Here is a 16,229-nt window from a genome sequence, read left to right as displayed (position 1 = left end):
TAGGCTAAGAATGTGGACTCTACACTTTAGAGAAGCAAAGACTAAGCGGTGATCTGATTGAGGTTTATAAGATGATGAAGGGAATCGATTGTGTTCCATTTAACAGTTTGTTCCAATGACATAGCTTACGGAGAGGTCACCACTTTAAGTTGTGAAAGGCCAAATTTAAGTTAGATGTCAGGAGGTGGTTCTTTTCCCAGAGAATAGTCGACCTCTGGAACAGGATACCTTCTCTGGCAGTGGACACTGACTCGGTGAATTCCTTCAGGCGAGAGCTGGACCGGTTCCTGTTTGGTGCGGACATCACCTCTTACAACAGGAAGACACTTCCGGGAATTCAGTGCAAGATTGATCTGCTGGACTAGTTTCAATCGCCGAGATGGGTCGGAGAGGAATTTCCCCTATTTAAATCCCCCAAATTGACCTGTGTTTTTACCTGTTTTTTTTCACCTCACCCATGGTTTGGTTTGGGATAACTAGAACAAAGTATCGCAATTGCCTGGGAAAGTCTGGATGGACCAAAGGGTCTTTACCTGTCCGTCATTGTTTGTAAAATTGTCATATATGACTTTTCTGCAGCTAATCCGTTCCATCCTCCCCTCATCATCCTCTTTCTCGCTAAATGCTCGCTAATTCAACCTGGATTAACAGATTTGGTGGGGTTTCTACACAATGGTCTCTGGTTACCAGGTTAATCCTCTCTCCACATTAGAACAGAAACATCACTTGGGCTCCTTCAGTCCAACAGTATATTTTTGATATTAAACCTGGGTTGAAATGCTGTGGTCAGTCCCTCCTATCTCCTCTCTGACTTCCTCTAACAGTCTGATATTAAACCTGGGTTGAAATGCTGTGCTCAGTCCCTCCTATCACCTCTCTGACTTCCTCTAACAGTCTGATATTAAACCTGGGTTGAAATGCTGTGCTCAGTCCCTCCTATCACCGCTCTGACTTCCTCTAACAGTCTGATATTAAACCTGGGTTGAAATGCTGTGGTCAGTCCCTCCTATCACCTCTCTGACTTCCTCTAACAGTCTGATATTAAACCTGGGTTGAAATGCTGTGCTCAGTCCCTCCTATCACCTCTCTGACTTCCTCTAACAGTCTGATATTAAACCTGGGTTGAAATGCTGTGCTCAGTCCCTCCTATCACCGCTCTGACTTCCTCTAACAGTCTGATATTAAACCTGGGTTGAAATGCTGTGCTCAGTCCCTCCTATCACCTCTCTGACTTCCTCTAACAGTCTGATATTAAACCTGGGTTGAAATGCTGTGCTCAGTCCCTCCTATCACCTCTCTGACTTCCTCTAACAGTCTGATATTAAACCTGGGTTGAAATGCTGTGCTCAGTCCCTCCTATCACCTCTCTGACTTCCTCTAACAGTCTGATATTAAACCTGGGTTGAAATGCTGTGCTCAGTCCCTCCTATCACCTCTCTGACTTCCTCTAACAGTCTGATATTAAACCTGGGTTGAAATGCTGTGCTCAGTCCCTCCTATCACCTCTCTGACTTCCTCTAACAGTCTGATATTAAACCTGGGTTGAAATGCTGTGCTCAGTCCCTCCTATCACCTCTCTGACTTCCTCTAACAGTCTGATATTAAACCTGGGTTGAAATGCTGTGCTCAGTCCCTCCAATCTCCTCTCTGACTTCCTCTAACAATCTGATATTAAACCTGGGTTGAAATGCTGTGCTCAGTCCCTCCTATCACCTCTCTGACTTCCTCTAACAGTCTGGGGTGTATTATCTCGGAGCCCAGTGACTTCTCCACCTCGGCTATTTTACTCAGATCCAAATCCTTCTCTACAGTGATGTCTAACTGTGGGCCCACATCCTCATCTAGTACATCAAAACTTCACTTCCACCATCATTTTTAGAAAGTTAAGGAAATATTTTGTATCGCCCCAAATTGCATCCGTCAGAACTAGTTTCCCCAGTCCCACCTCTCTCACCTCCACTGCTCGCTGACCTGTAAAACCCAGAGAATTGTGCTATCTCCCTTCCTGTTGCTGCACTGTGTACATATGGATTCCATCTTAGCATTGCTCCCTGGAACACCCTTACCTTCTAAACCTCTCCGCCTCGCTCTCCTCCTTTCAGGCGTTCCTTAAACTTTACCTGCCCCAATATCTCCTTGTGTGACTCGGTGTCAAATTCTGATTGGTCACACTCCTGCGAGGCACCGCGAGAGGTTTTTCAACATTAAAGGCGCTATATAAACACCAGTTTGTTCTTGTTGTTGCTGCATTGTCATAGAATGCTTTATTAATACTGGTGTCCACAATTTTGTTGCTCTTCCCTCAAAATGTTATCACCAGGAACATTTCCCTCCGAGTCCTGTGAAAACCAAGGCCGTGTCTTATAGATACTAGATCACATCTCATGTTTCTGAATGTTTGGAATGATTTGTTCACTCACACACAACTCAATACTCGCTCCAACACTGGGAATGTTGACTTGTCCCCGTTTCTTCGATAGATACTAGATCACATCTCATGTTTCTGAATGTTTGGAATGATTTGTTCACTCACACACAACTCAATACTCGCTCCAACACTGGGAATGTTGACTTGTCCCCGTTTCTTCTATAGATACTAGATCACATCTCATGTTTCTGAATGTTTGGAATGATTTGTTCACTCACACACAACTCAATACTCGCTCCAACACTGGGAATGTTGACTTGTCCCCGTTTCTTCTATAGATACTAGATCACATCCCATGTTTCTGAATGTTTGGAATGATTTGTTCACTCACACACAACTCAATACTCGCTCCAACACTGGGAATGTTGACTTGTCCCCGGTTCTTTTTATAAACACAACTTTATCTCTCACTATTTCAAATCCTCTTTCCTTTTTCTTGCTAATACCTTTTTCACTATTTCTTAAATCTTCTGTTTCAACTCCAGCATTTTTATTAATTCCTCTCTCTAGTCTCCGATCCGGATATTTCCCACTCTCCAGTCACATCCCCTGATACCCTCCCACTGCTCCATTCACCTTTTCTGTAAAACCATTAATGTTGGTCGGGACAGATCACAGCCGTCACTTCCCTTCCAACTGAACGCACTCTAGTGTCCCAAGAACGTGAACACTTCCCTCCTGCTCCAGCCCTCAGCCACACATTGACCAGCCTCATATTACCCGCCTTAAGCAGCCCAGTGCAAAACAATCCGGAGATCAACAGCTTGAGGCCTGGTTTCTTAGTTTAGTGCCTCAGTCTCAATAGTCCCTCTATAAACGTATTTCTATCCGTGTTACTGGCTCCGACCGTGGCTATTTTCTGCTCTCCTTTCCTGCCCAGAGGTGGTCCCACCGGTCAAGGATGTTCTTCCCACCGGCACCAGGGAGGTAACTAACCATTCAGGACCTGCTCAGGGCTACAGAAGAGGTTGTTTATTCCCCCGACTATACAATCTGACACCAGTCCCGCTCTCCTATTCCTGTGCCCCACCTGCCTCTCACTCTCGCCCCGCTGGGTGGCCTCCTGCTCTCTGGGGCCACACTGTTTGCTCAAGAATATGGTCCGGAGTCACTGTCTCTCTCCACCTTACAGTCCCCAATACCAGGTATCTATTGGACAGTTCCAGTACTCAGGGCCTCCCTCCACCTGTGACTGTGATCCTGAGTCACTGTCTCTCTCCACCTTACAGCCCCCAATACCAGGTATCTATTGGACAGTTCCAGTACTCAGGGGCTCCCTCCACCTGTGACTGCGATCCTCTGAGTCACTGTCTCTCTCCACCTTACAGCCCCCAATACCAGGTATCTATTGGACAGTTCCAGTACTCAGGGGCTCCCTCCACCTGTGACTGTGATCCTGAGTCACTGTCTCTCTCCACCTTACAGCCCCCAATACCAGGTATCTATTGGACAGTTCCAGTACTCAGGGGCTCCCTCCACCTGTGACTGTGATCCTCAGTCACTGTCTCTCTCCACCTTACAGTCCCCAATACCAGGTATCTATTGGACAGTTCCAGTACTCAGGGGCTCCCTCCACCTGTGACTGTGATCCTCTGAGTCACTGTCTCTCTCCACCTTACAGTCCCCAATACCAGGTATCTATTGGACAGTTCCAGTACTCAGGGGCTCCCTCCACCTGTGACTGTGATCCTGAGTCACTGTCTCTCTCCACCTTACAGTCCCCAATACCAGGTATCTATTGGACAGTTCCAGTGCTCAGGGGCTTCCTCCACCTGTGACTGTGATCCTCAGTCACTGTCTCTATCCACCTTACAGTCCCCAATACCAGGTATCTATTGGACAGTTCCAGTGCTCAGGGGCTCCCTCCACCTGTGACTGTGATCCTCAGTCACTGTCTCTCTCCACCTTACAGCCCCCAATACCAGGTATCTATTGGGCAGTTCCAGTACTCAGGGGCTCCCTCCACCTGTGACTGCAGTGTCCCTCTAGATGGTCACTCAATCCCCTCTTTGTACTCAGTCTCTGTCCTGTTCCCTCGACCTGAGAGAGCTGCAGGTTCAGGCAATAGATCTGGACCTTTTGTCAGGACAGAAATTGTATTTTACAGAGTTTTGTGAACCTACCTGTGTCCATTCTCTTTCGTGTTGAAGATGTTGGATCTTCTCCCCTGTCTGGACCTTCAGCCATGGTGGTGACAGGCGTTCCCAGGCTCTGATGCTCTGTAACAAATATAATATTAATGGAGTGTTTGAGGGAAATATTAAAATGAGAAGAACGTTGCCTTGTTGCCATGATATCAAGTCCCTCCTCCCCCATCAGTACAGCAGCTGGTAGCTCTGGGATCTCAGAAAACACCACGAATATACAACTGGTGAATGTGACTGCTGTTTTACAATCATAATTCTCCATTCGTGTGTGAGCCCGCGCACGTGCGGCCATTGAAACTATCAATCAGCGGCCTTTCCTTTCCCCACTGTGGAAATGTCAAAGCGATTCAGTTAATTCAGTACCAGTTTGAGTCTTTGTAAAATTCAGTACTTTGCTGTTTCACTAACGCTGCCACTAGTGGAATAAACACACAACAGCAAGAGAGGGGCAGGGAGAATGTGTGAGAAATGATTAGTGGTAACATAATAGGGAACACTAACGCCTTTTATAAACATATAAATAGTGAAAGAATAGTCCAAGGAAAGGTGGGGCCGATTACTGACCAAAAAGGCAATCTTGTGGAAGCAGAGGACATGGCTGAGGTACTAAATTAACAGTTTGCCTGCGTATTCACTAAAGGAGAGGATGCTGCCAATCGTACAGTAAAGGAGGAGGTGGTAGAGAAATTGGACAGGATATAAATCGATTAGGACGATGTACTAAATTGGTTGGCAGGGCTCAAAGTAGAAATGTCACCCGCTCTGCCACAATCTTCCAATCCTTAGATATGGGAAAGGTGCCAGAGGACGGGAGGGCTGCAAACGTTACTTCCCTGTTCAAAAAAGGAGAGCGCGATGAACCAAATAACTACAGGCCACTCAGCTTAACATCGGTGTTATTTCCGAAACACAATTAACCGTCACTTGGAAGAACATGGGTTTATTAGCGACAGACAAAATGGATTTTATTTAAAGGCAAATCTAACCTGGCTGACTTGAATGAGCCAATGGATGAAATAGGAGAGGGTTGATGAAGGTAGTGCAGTTGATGTTGTGTTTCTGGACTTTCAGAAGGCCTTTGATAAAGTACCTCATAATAGACTGGTGAACAAAATTGGAGCCAATGATATTAAAGGAGCAGTGGCAGCGTGGATACTAAATTGGTGAAGGGACAGAAAACAGACAGTAGTTGTGAACCGATATTGTTCACACTGGAGGGAAGTTTACAGTGTCCCCAGGGGGCGGGATTAGGACCACTGCTCTTTGATTTATTTCAGTGACATGGACTTAGGTATACAGGGCATAGTTTAAAAGTTTGTCGATGACACGAATCTCGGAAAAGTCGTAAACCGTGAGGAGGACAGCAGAAGACTTCAGGAGGAAATAGAGACACTGGTGAAATGGGCAGACACATGGCAGGTGAAGTTTAATGCAGAGAAGTGCAGAGCGTGCAAAATTAAGGCACATGGGATTGGGGGCAAGGTATTGACTTGGATAGAGAACTGGTTGGCGGACAGAAAGCAAAGAGTTGGAATAAACGGGTCGTTTTCTGAGTGGCAGGCAGTGACTAGTGGGGTACCGCAGGGATCGGTCCTAGGACCCCAGCTATTCACAATATATATTAATGATCAGGACGAGGGAATTGGATGTAATATCTCCAAATTTGCAGATGACACAAAGCTGGGTGGGAGGGTAAGCTGTGAGGAGGATGTCGTGAAACTCCAGGATGATTTGGACAGGTTGGGTGATTGGGCAGAAACATGGCAAATGCACTATAATGTGGATAAATGTGATGTTATCCACTTTGGTGGCAAAAACTAGAAGGCAGATTATTATTTGAATGGCAATAGATTGGGAGAGGGGAAGTGCAGAGAGACCTGGGTGTTCTTGTGCACCAGACACTGAAGGTAAGCATGCAGGTACAGCAGGCGGTTAAGGCGGCAAATGGTATGTTGGCCTTCGTAGCAAGAGGGTTCGAGTGCAGGAACAAGGATGTCTTGCTACAGTTGTACAGGGCCTTGGTGAGACCACACCTTGAGTATTGTGTGCAGTTTTGGTCGCCTTACCTGAGGAAGGATGTTCTTGCCATGGAAGGAGTGCAGTGAAGATTCACCAGGCTGATACCTGGGATGGCAGGAATGACGTATGAGGAGAGATTGGGTCGATTGGGCTTGTACTCGCTGGAGTTTAGAAGATTGAGAGGGGATCTCATCAAAACCTATAAAATGTTGTCAGGCCTGGACAGAGTAGATACAGGAAGAATGTTTCTGATGGCCGGGGAGTCCAGAACCAGGGGTCACAGTCTAAGGGGTAAGCCATTTAGGACTGAGATGAGGAGGAATTTCTTCACCCAGAGTGGTGAACCTGTGGAATTCTCTGCCACAGAGGGCGGTGGAGGCCATTCATTAAATATATTCAAGAAGGAGTTGGATATATTTCTTAAGGCTAAAGGGATCAAGGGATATGGGGAGAAGGCAGGGACAGGGTACTGAGTTTGGATGATCAGCCATGATCTCATTGAATGGCGGAGCAGGCTCGAGGGGCCGAATGGCCTACTCCTGCTCCTATCTTCTATGTTTCTATGTCTATGTTTTCTATGAAATGCTGCATTTTGGAAGGAAGAATGAGGCGATGCAATTTAAACCAACTGGTACAATTTAAAGGGGTTGCAGGAACAGTAAAACTTGGGGGTATAGATACAGAAATCCTTGACGGTGGCAGGACAGGGCGATAAGGCTTTTAGAAACGTATATGGGAGCATTGGCTTTATAATTAGAGGCACAGGAACATCGGAACAGGAGTAGGCCACTCATTTGTTCCAGCTTGTTCCTCCATTCAATTCGATCATGACTGAGCTGTATCTTAACTCCATCTCCCCGCCTTGGTTCCATATCCCTAAATACCATTGCCTAACACAAATCTATCAATCACAGTTTGTCATTTTCAATTGACCGAACCTCAACAGCTTCTTGAGGGCGAGTGTTCCAGATTTCCACTACACGGTGTCTGAAGAAATGCTTTGTAACATCACCCCTGAACGGCCTCGCTCTGCGGTTAAGGTTATGCCCCCTTTTTCTGGACTAGTCCACCGAAAGACATAGTTTAACCCTTTCTATGCTAGCAATTCCATTGATCATCTTAAACACCTCAATTAGATCACCCCTTAACTTTGTATAATCAAGGGAATTAAAGTTTCGTCTGTGTAATCTATCCTCATAATTTAAATCTTTTAGCCCCGGGATCGTTCTGGTGAATCTGAGCTGCACCACCTCCAAAGCCAAGATATTGTTCCCAAGGTGCGGTTCTCTAAATGGGTCTAACCCGAGCTCTGTACAGCTGGAACAGAACTTCTACCCCTTTGTAATCCAGCCCGCGAGATAAAGCCCATCATTCCATTAGAGTATTACTTATTTTTGGTACCCATCAACTAGCTTCTAGTGATTTCTGTACTTGGACCCAGAGTTCTCTCTGCCCATCCACAGTTCCTAACTTCTAACATCACCCCTGAACGGCCTCGCTCTGCGGTTAAGGTTACGTGGACCCCTAGTTCTCTCTGCCCATCCACAGTTCCTAACTTCTAACATCACCCCTGAACGGCCTCGCTCTGCGGTTAAGGTTACGTGGACCCCTCGTTCTCTCTGCCCATCCACAGTTCCTAACTTCTAACATCACCCCTGAACAGCCTCGCTCTGCGGTTAAGGTTACGTGGACCCCTCGTTCTCTCTGCCCATCCACAGTTCCTAACTTCTAACATCACCCCTGAACGGCCTCGCTCTGCGGTTAAGGTTACGTGGACCCCTAGTTCTCTCTGCCCATCCACAGTTCCTAACTTCTAACATCACCCCTGAACGGCCTCGCTCTGCGGTTAAGGTTACGTGGACCCCTCGTTCTCTCTGCCCATCCACAGTTCCTAACTTCTAACATCACCCCTGAACAGCCTCGCTCTGCGGTTAAGGTTACGTGGACCCCTCGTTCTCTCTGCCCATCCACAGTTCCTAACTTCTAACATCACCCCTGAACGGCCTCGCTCTGCGGTTAAGGTTACGTGGACCCCTCGTTCTCTCTGCCCATCCACAGTTCCTAACTTCTAACCATTTAGAACATTCTCTGATCGATCCTTTTTAGGTCCAACGTGAATGAGCTCATTTCTTTGAGGTGAGGGGAGTGCGACAAACTCACTCAATCCATTCCAGGAGGGTGGGTTCTCCGGCGTTCTGAATGTTATTTAATATTGGTGTCACGAGTCTAACGCCCTCGAACGTATATGTGGACACGGTGTCAAGCTGTAATGAGAGTGAGAGGAGGCTCCCGTGGAGTATAAACACAGCATAGACCACTAGAGCCGAATGGACTGTTTCTCTGCTGCAGTTTCGATGTAAATCCAATCTGTCCTGAATTGTCACAAACTACAATCTCTGTGACTGTGACCATGGTGTGTAACCCTTCCTTGTCCATCATTCACCTTCCCACAGCATTCGATATAGTCTCATCTGGCATTCTTTTCAATGTCATGGCCTCCACTGTCCATCCCATAAAACTGATCCTCATGTGCTTCCTGTCCTAGCTCCCTGATCGCAGATCGCAAACCTCCAGCAATGGGTTAACTTTTGTCTTTCTATCCACACCTATATTGTTGGCCAATATTGAACCGATGATGCTGCTTCTGGTGCATAGTAACCGATTACTGTAGCGCCGGAGGCAGATTGGATTGTTTCAATATCTGCTTCTTGGGATTTGCCAGGGCATTGAAATCTCTGTGCCGAGATCGCCTCATCAGGCACCTCCATTGACTGGGCGAGGCTACATCATAGACCCATAATATGATACAGCACAGGAGGTCATTCAGCCCATCAGGCACCTCCATTGACCAGGCGAGGCTACATCATAGACCCATAATATGATACAGCACAGAAGGTCATTCAGCCCATCAGGCACCTCCATTGACTGGGCGAGGCTGCATCATAGGCCCATAATATGATACAGCACAGAAGGTCATTCAGCCCATCAGGCACCTCCATTGACTGGGCGAGGCTGCATCATAGACCCATAATATGATACAGCACAGAAGGTCATTCAGCCCATCAGGCACCTCCATTGACTGGGCGAGGCTGCATCATAGACCCATAATATGACACAGCACAGAAGGTCATTCAGCCCATCACACCGGTGCTGACTCTTTGGAAGAGCGATCCCATTATTACCACTGTCCCTCTCTTTCCCCATAGCCCTGTAAATGTTTTCCCTTCAAGTATTTATCCAATTCCCTTTTCAATGTTACAACAGAATCTGCTTCTCCACCCTTTCGGGCAATGCATTCCAGATCTCACTAACTCGCTGTGTAACACAATGTTACCTCACCACCCTTTCGGGCAATGCATTCCAGATCTCACTAACTCGCTGTGTAACACAATGTTACCTCACCACCCTTTCGGACAATGCATTCCAGATCACACTAACTCACCGTGTAACACAATGTTACCTCACCACCCTTTCGGGCAATGCATTCCAGATCACACTAACTCGCTGTGTAACACAATGTTACCTCACCTTGCCTGTGGCTCTTTTTCCACTCACTTTAAATCTGCGTCGTCTGGTTACTGACCCTTCTGCCAATGGAAACAGTTCCTCCTTATTTACTCATCAAAACCAATCATGAGTTTCAACAGCTCTATAAAATCTTCATTTAACCAACTCTGCTCTAAAGAGAACAAACCAGTCTCTCCCCAGAACTGAAGTCCCTGATCCTTAGTACAATTCTCTCAAATCTCTTCTGCACCGTCTCCAAGGCCTTGATATCCTCCCTAAAGTGTGGTGCCCAGAATTGAAAACCAGACTCCAGCTGAGGCCTAACCAGTCTGTTCTAACAGTTGAACATCGCTTCCTTGCTGTTATTCGCTATTCCTCCTGTAATAAAGCCGAGGACATGGCTCATGGTGTCAGCACTTGACTAATGAGCACTGTCGGAGGCGAGGACATTCACCACTGCTCCACTAATATTAACAGTGGGGTCACTTTAAGCAGATTGGTGACGCAATATCTTTAGGGGTCTTACAATATCTGGAAATGTCTTAAATACATAACTGGTTTGATCTGACTGCTGTTTTACAATTATAATTCTCCACGTGTGCGCGTGTCCCGCTGTGTGTCTAACAAACTCTCAGTCAGCGTCCTTCCCTTTCCCCACTGTGGAAATGTGAAAGTGATTCAGTCCCGGATCAGTAATTTCTCCAAACTTAAGTTGATGTTATTTGCCGGCATTAAGTTATAACCCAATTTGAGACCTTGTAAGATGGAGTTTTCTGCTGTTTGACACACGCAGACTCTGGTATAATAAACACACGACAACAACAGCACCACCGTAGGGAATCAAGCTGAATACAGAAAGTACAGAGGAGAAATCAAAAACAAACTAAGAGGGGCACAGAAAAACTGAGGAAAGATTAGTGGGAATAGAATAGGGAACATTAAAATCTTTCTTAAACATGTAAAGCCTAAAAGGAGAGTCAATGGAAAGGTGCGATGATTAAGGAGCAAAAGGGCAATCTTCTGGTGGATGCAGTGGGCATGGCTGAGGTACTGAATGAGTACTTTGTATCTGCCTTCACTAAAGAAGAGGATGCTGCTAATGTTACAGTGAAGGAGAGGGTGGTAGTGAAATTGGACAGGATATAAATAGACCAAGAGGATGTAGTGAAACAGTTGACAGCGCTCAAAGTGGAAGTGTCATGGTCTGGATGGGATACATCCTGGGTTACTGAGAGAAGGAAGGCTCTGGCCACAATCTTTGAATCCTCCTTGGATAGGGGAGTGGTGCCACAGGACTGGGGATTTGCAAATGTTACCCCCTTGTTTAAAAACGGAGCGTGTGCTAAACCAATGATCTACAGGCGAATCAGTCTAGCGCCGGTGTTCAGGAACCTTCTGGAGATAAATCAATGAGAACCTGCTAAGATATCATCCCTCCTTACAGCAGTAATTGACTCCTTGATTAATATTGCGACACCCACTCCTCTTTTACACCCCCCCCTGTCTTGCCTGAAGATTCTATACCCTGGAATACTGAGCTGCCAGTCCTGCCCCTCCCTCAACCATGTCTCTTGTGATAGTAACAATATCATACTCCCATGTGTTCATCAACACCTTGAATTCATCTGCCTTACTCGCAAGACTCCTTGCATTAAAATAAATGCCATCCAGCCTTGCCATACTCCCTTGTGCCGTTACATATTTGCTCTGCCTTCCAGGCTGACTTGTTTTTTCCTCTATATTTGGCTGTGCATCACCCTCTACTGTAGCTCCACTCCGTATCCCATCCCCCTGCCAAGTTAGTTTAAACCCCAACAGTACCAGCAAACCTCCCTGCAAGGATGTTGGTCCCGTTCCGATTCAGGTGCAACCCGTCCGACTTGTACAGGTCCCACCTTCCCCAGAAGCAGAGCCAGTGATCAAAGAAACTAAAGCCCTCCCTCCTGCACCAACTCTTCAGCCACGCATTCATCTGCTCTATCCACCTATTCCTATAATAATCACTACCATGTGGCACCGGGAGCAATCCAGAGATTACAACCTTTGAGGTCCTGCTTTTTAATCTGCTACCTAGCTCCCTAAATTCTTGTTGCAGGACCTCATCCCGCTTTCTACCCATGACCTTGGTACCAATGTGAACCACGACCTCTGACTGTTCGCCCTCCCCCTTCAGAATGCCCTGCAGCCGTTCAGTGACATCCCTGACCCTGGCACCAGAGAGACAACATACCATCCTGGAGTCACGTCTGCGGCCACAGAAACGTCTATCTGTTCCCCTTACGATAGAATCCTCTATCACTATTGCTCTCCCACTCTTTTTCCTCCCCTCCTGTGCAGCTGAGCCACTCGTAGTGCCACGGACTGGGCTCTTGCTGCATTCCCCTCAGAAACCATCTCCCCAGCAGTATCCAAAACGGAAAATCTGTTGGCGAGGGAGATGGACCCTGCACTACCTTCCTAGTTCTTTTACTCTGTCTGGCGGTCACCCATTCTGTCTGACCACCTCGTTAGACGAGCTATCTATGAAGATCTCAGCTTCGCGGATGCTCCACAGTGACTCCAGCCGCAGCTCCAGCTCAGAAACGTGGATTTCGAGTAGCTGCAGCTGGAGACACTTCCTGCACACATGTTCGCCCTGGACACCGAAAGTGTCCCTGACTTCCCACATAGCACAGGAGGAGCACGCCACACTGCCGAGCTGCCCTGCCATGTCCTACCCTTAATTTACTCCCTTTAAAGAATATTAAATACACTCGGGACCTTACTTCCCTTTAAAACACTACTTACGCTAAACTAGAGACCTTACTTTTATTTTAACGACTGGACTGTAGAAATACTCACCAGGTCCTACTTCCCAATCAGCTCCTTCCCTGGTTGCGACGTCACTTTAGCGGTTTTGCAGTTGTAGTTTGACTGCTCCCGCTCTCGGACTCTTTCCTGCAGTCCTGTGACGTCTCTCCTCGATTTTGCTGTACTTTTGGAATTCGCCGGACTTGTATCTGCCTCCTCACTGCTGCCGACTCCTCACAGGTCCGCGCTGTCCTCGGCCTCCCGCTCTATTTATGCCTCCTCGCTGCTGCTGCCGACTCCTCGCAGGTCCGCGCTGTCCTCGGCCTCCCGCTGTATTTATGCCTCCTCACTGCTGCCGACTCCTTGAAGGTCCACGCTGTCCTCGGCCTCCCGCTCTATTTATGCCTCCTCGCTGCTGCCGACTCCTCGCAGGTCCGCGCTGTCCTCGGCCTCACGCTGTATTTATGCCTCCTCGCAGGTCCGCGCTGTCCTCGGCCTCCCGCTGTATTTATGCCTCCTCGCTGCTGCTGCCGACTCCTCGCAGGTTCTCTTTAGAGCAGAAAAATGTTAATTGGGAGATTTAATAGAGGTGCTCAAAATCATGAAGGTGTTTCCATAGAGTAAATAAGGAGCAACTGTACCCACTGACAGAAGGGTCGGTAAACAGAGGAGACGGATTTAATGTAATTGACAAAACGCCAGAGGGGAGGTAAGATAAGATTGTTTTTAGGCATCGTGTTATGATCTGGAATGCAATGTCTGAATGAGTGATGGGAGCAGAGACAATAGTAACTTTTAAACCTGAATTAGTGAAACACACAAAGGGGAGAACATTAGCAGTGCTCTGGGCACAGAGCAGGGGAGTGGGACACATTGGTCTGCTCTTTCAAAGAGCCGGTACAGGCACGTTGTGCCCAATGGCCTCATTTTGTACTGTCTGGTCCCAAGTTTCTATGGTATCAACCTCGAACTCTTTGTTCCTGAGCGAGTAATAAACGATAAATGTACCTGAATGCTATTTACAGAAGCAGACCTTCAGTGTGTGAAATTGCATTGGGAAGTTTAATTCTGTTAACCAGCAAACGATGACCAAAAATTGATAAAAAGGGAGAAAAATCGACTGAGTGTACCAGCAAGAAACATTTAAAAATTGTAAGAGCTTCTGAAAGTAAGTAAACATGGAGAGTAGCAAAAGTAAGCATTGGTCCCTTAGAGGCTGAGACAGGAGAAATTATAATGGGAAATGAGGAAATGGCAGAGACTTTAAACAAATATTTTGTATCTGTCTTCACAGTAGAAAACACAAATAGCGTACCAAAAATAGCAGGGAACCAAGGGACTAATGAAAGGACTGACATCAATTACTTTCAGTTCCTTCGAGAAAAAAAGTACTTGAGAAACTAATGGGACTAAAATCCGACAAATCCCCAGGACCTGACGGCCGACATCCTAGGGTTCGACAAGAGGTGGCTGAAGAGAGAGTGGATGCATTGGTTGTGATCTTCCAAAATTCCCTAGATTCTGGAACAGTCCCAGCAGATGAGAAGGTAGAAAAAGTAACCCCGCTATTCTAGAAAGGGGGAAGAGAGAAAGCAGGGAACTACAGGCCAGTGAGCCTGGCGTCAGGAAAATGCTGGAATCCATTATTAAGGGAGGGGTAAGAGGGCACTTAGAAAATCATATGATCAGGTGGAGTCAACATGGTTTTATGAAAGAGAAATCATGCTATTAGTGTTCTTTGAGGATGCAACTAGCTGGATAGATAATGGGGAACTGGTGGATGTAAAATATTTGGATTGCCAAAAGGCATTTGATAAGGTGCCACATAAAAGGCTGCTGTGCAAGATAAGGACTCATGGGGTTGAGGGGAATATATTAGCTACAAGGACAGGTTGGAGAAGCTGGATTTGTTTTCATTAGAGCAAAGGAGGTTGAGGGGTGATTTGATAGAGGTGAACAAGATTATGACGGGTTTGGATAGGCTAGACAGGGAAAGGCTGTTCCCACTAATGGATGGTACGAGGACTAGGGGACACAGATTTAAGGTTTTGGGCAAGAGATACAGGGGGGATGTGAGTAAAAACTTTTTTACACAGCGAGTGGTGAGGACCGGGAACTCGCTGCCGATGGAAGTGGAGACACTCAATGTTTTCAAGGGGAGACTGGATAGGCACTTGATGGAAATAAACTTGCAGGGCTACGGGGATAGAGCGGGGGAATGGGACTGACTGGATTGCTCTACAGAGAGCCGGCACGGACTCGATGGGCCGAATGGCCTCCTTCTGTGCCGTTATGACTATTAGCATTGATGGAAGATTGGTTAACTGACAGAAAACAGAGTGTAGGGATAAACAGGACATTTTCAGCTTGGCAGGCTAGTGGGGTGCCACAAGGATCAGTGCTGGGGCCTCTGCTATTTACAATCTATATTACTGACTTAGATGAAGGGACCGAGTGTAATGGATCCAAGTTTGCTGCTGATACAAAGCTAGGTGGGACAGTAAGCTATGGGGACACAGAGCCTGCAAAGGGATATGGGCAGTCTAAGTGTGCGGGCAGTAAGGTGACAGATGGAACATAATGTGGGGAAATGTGTGCGTATTCACCTTAGTAGGAAGAGTAGAAAAACAGAACCTTTTTTAAATGGTGGAAAATTATTAAATGTTAGCGTTCAGAGAGGTTTAGGTGTTCTCGTACAGGAAACAAAGTTAGCATGCAGGTACCGCGAGCAATTGGGCAGGCGGATGGCATGTTGGACTTTATTACAAGGGGTTGGAATACAACAGTGAGGAAGTCTTGCTACAATTGGACAGGGCTTTGGTGAGACAACACCCAGAGTACCGGGCACAGTTCTGGTCTCACATCGATAAAGGATGGGATAAAGACAGTAGGGAGAAATGATCTTAGCTCCAAAAATAAAGTAAATAAATCAGTTTGGGTGGAGCCAAGAAACAGCAAGGGGCAGAAAACATTGGTTGGATGTGTTTATAGGCCCCCAAACTGTAGTTGTAATGTAGGGCGGCGTATAATTCAGGGAACTAGAGGTGCATGTAGCAAGGGTAATTTCGTAATCATGGGGGATTTTAAGCTATGTATAGATTGGGGAAACCAAATCTGCAGTAATAGTGTGGGGACATCATCTGAGTCAATGGGACTCTCTCTGACCTTTCTCCCCAGTCCATCTCCAGGGCCAGTGTGTATCAGAGTCAATGGGACTCTCTCTGACCTTTCTCCCCAGACCATCTCCAGGACCAGTGTGTATCAGAGTCAATGGGACTCTCTCTGACCTTTCTCCCCAGTCCATCTCCAGGACCAGTGTGTATCTGAGTCAATGGGAC

At 46.8% G+C, this 16,229-nt stretch overlaps 1 protein-coding gene across 2 annotated transcripts in view; it reads right to left on the bottom strand.

The window, feature by feature from the left end:
* The window catches only part of LOC147081972 (NACHT, LRR and PYD domains-containing protein 3-like), a 105,682-nt gene that overhangs the window by 82,170 nt on the left and 7,283 nt on the right, over positions 1 to 16,229 (bottom strand). For both annotated transcript variants that reach the window (XM_085980555.1, XM_085980556.1), the window contains 2 exons: positions 12,943 to 13,440; positions 4,552 to 4,647 (listed from right to left, as the gene is read on the bottom strand). In XM_085980555.1, the coding sequence (XP_085836681.1) occupies positions 4,552 to 4,615 (64 nt within the window). In that variant the 5' untranslated portion in view covers positions 4,616 to 4,647; positions 12,943 to 13,440. The remainder of the gene's footprint in view (positions 1 to 4,551; positions 4,648 to 12,942; positions 13,441 to 16,229) is intronic.

Source organism: Somniosus microcephalus, unplaced genomic scaffold (genome assembly GCF_052327205.1).
Source record: "Somniosus microcephalus isolate GS21.2 unplaced genomic scaffold, FLI_Smic_1.0 scaffold255, whole genome shotgun sequence".
Classification (NCBI taxonomy): domain Eukaryota; kingdom Metazoa; phylum Chordata; class Chondrichthyes; order Squaliformes; family Somniosidae; genus Somniosus; species Somniosus microcephalus.
The sequence above is the reverse complement of the archived record's forward strand: the minus strand, read 5'-3'. Positions and strand labels throughout refer to the sequence as shown.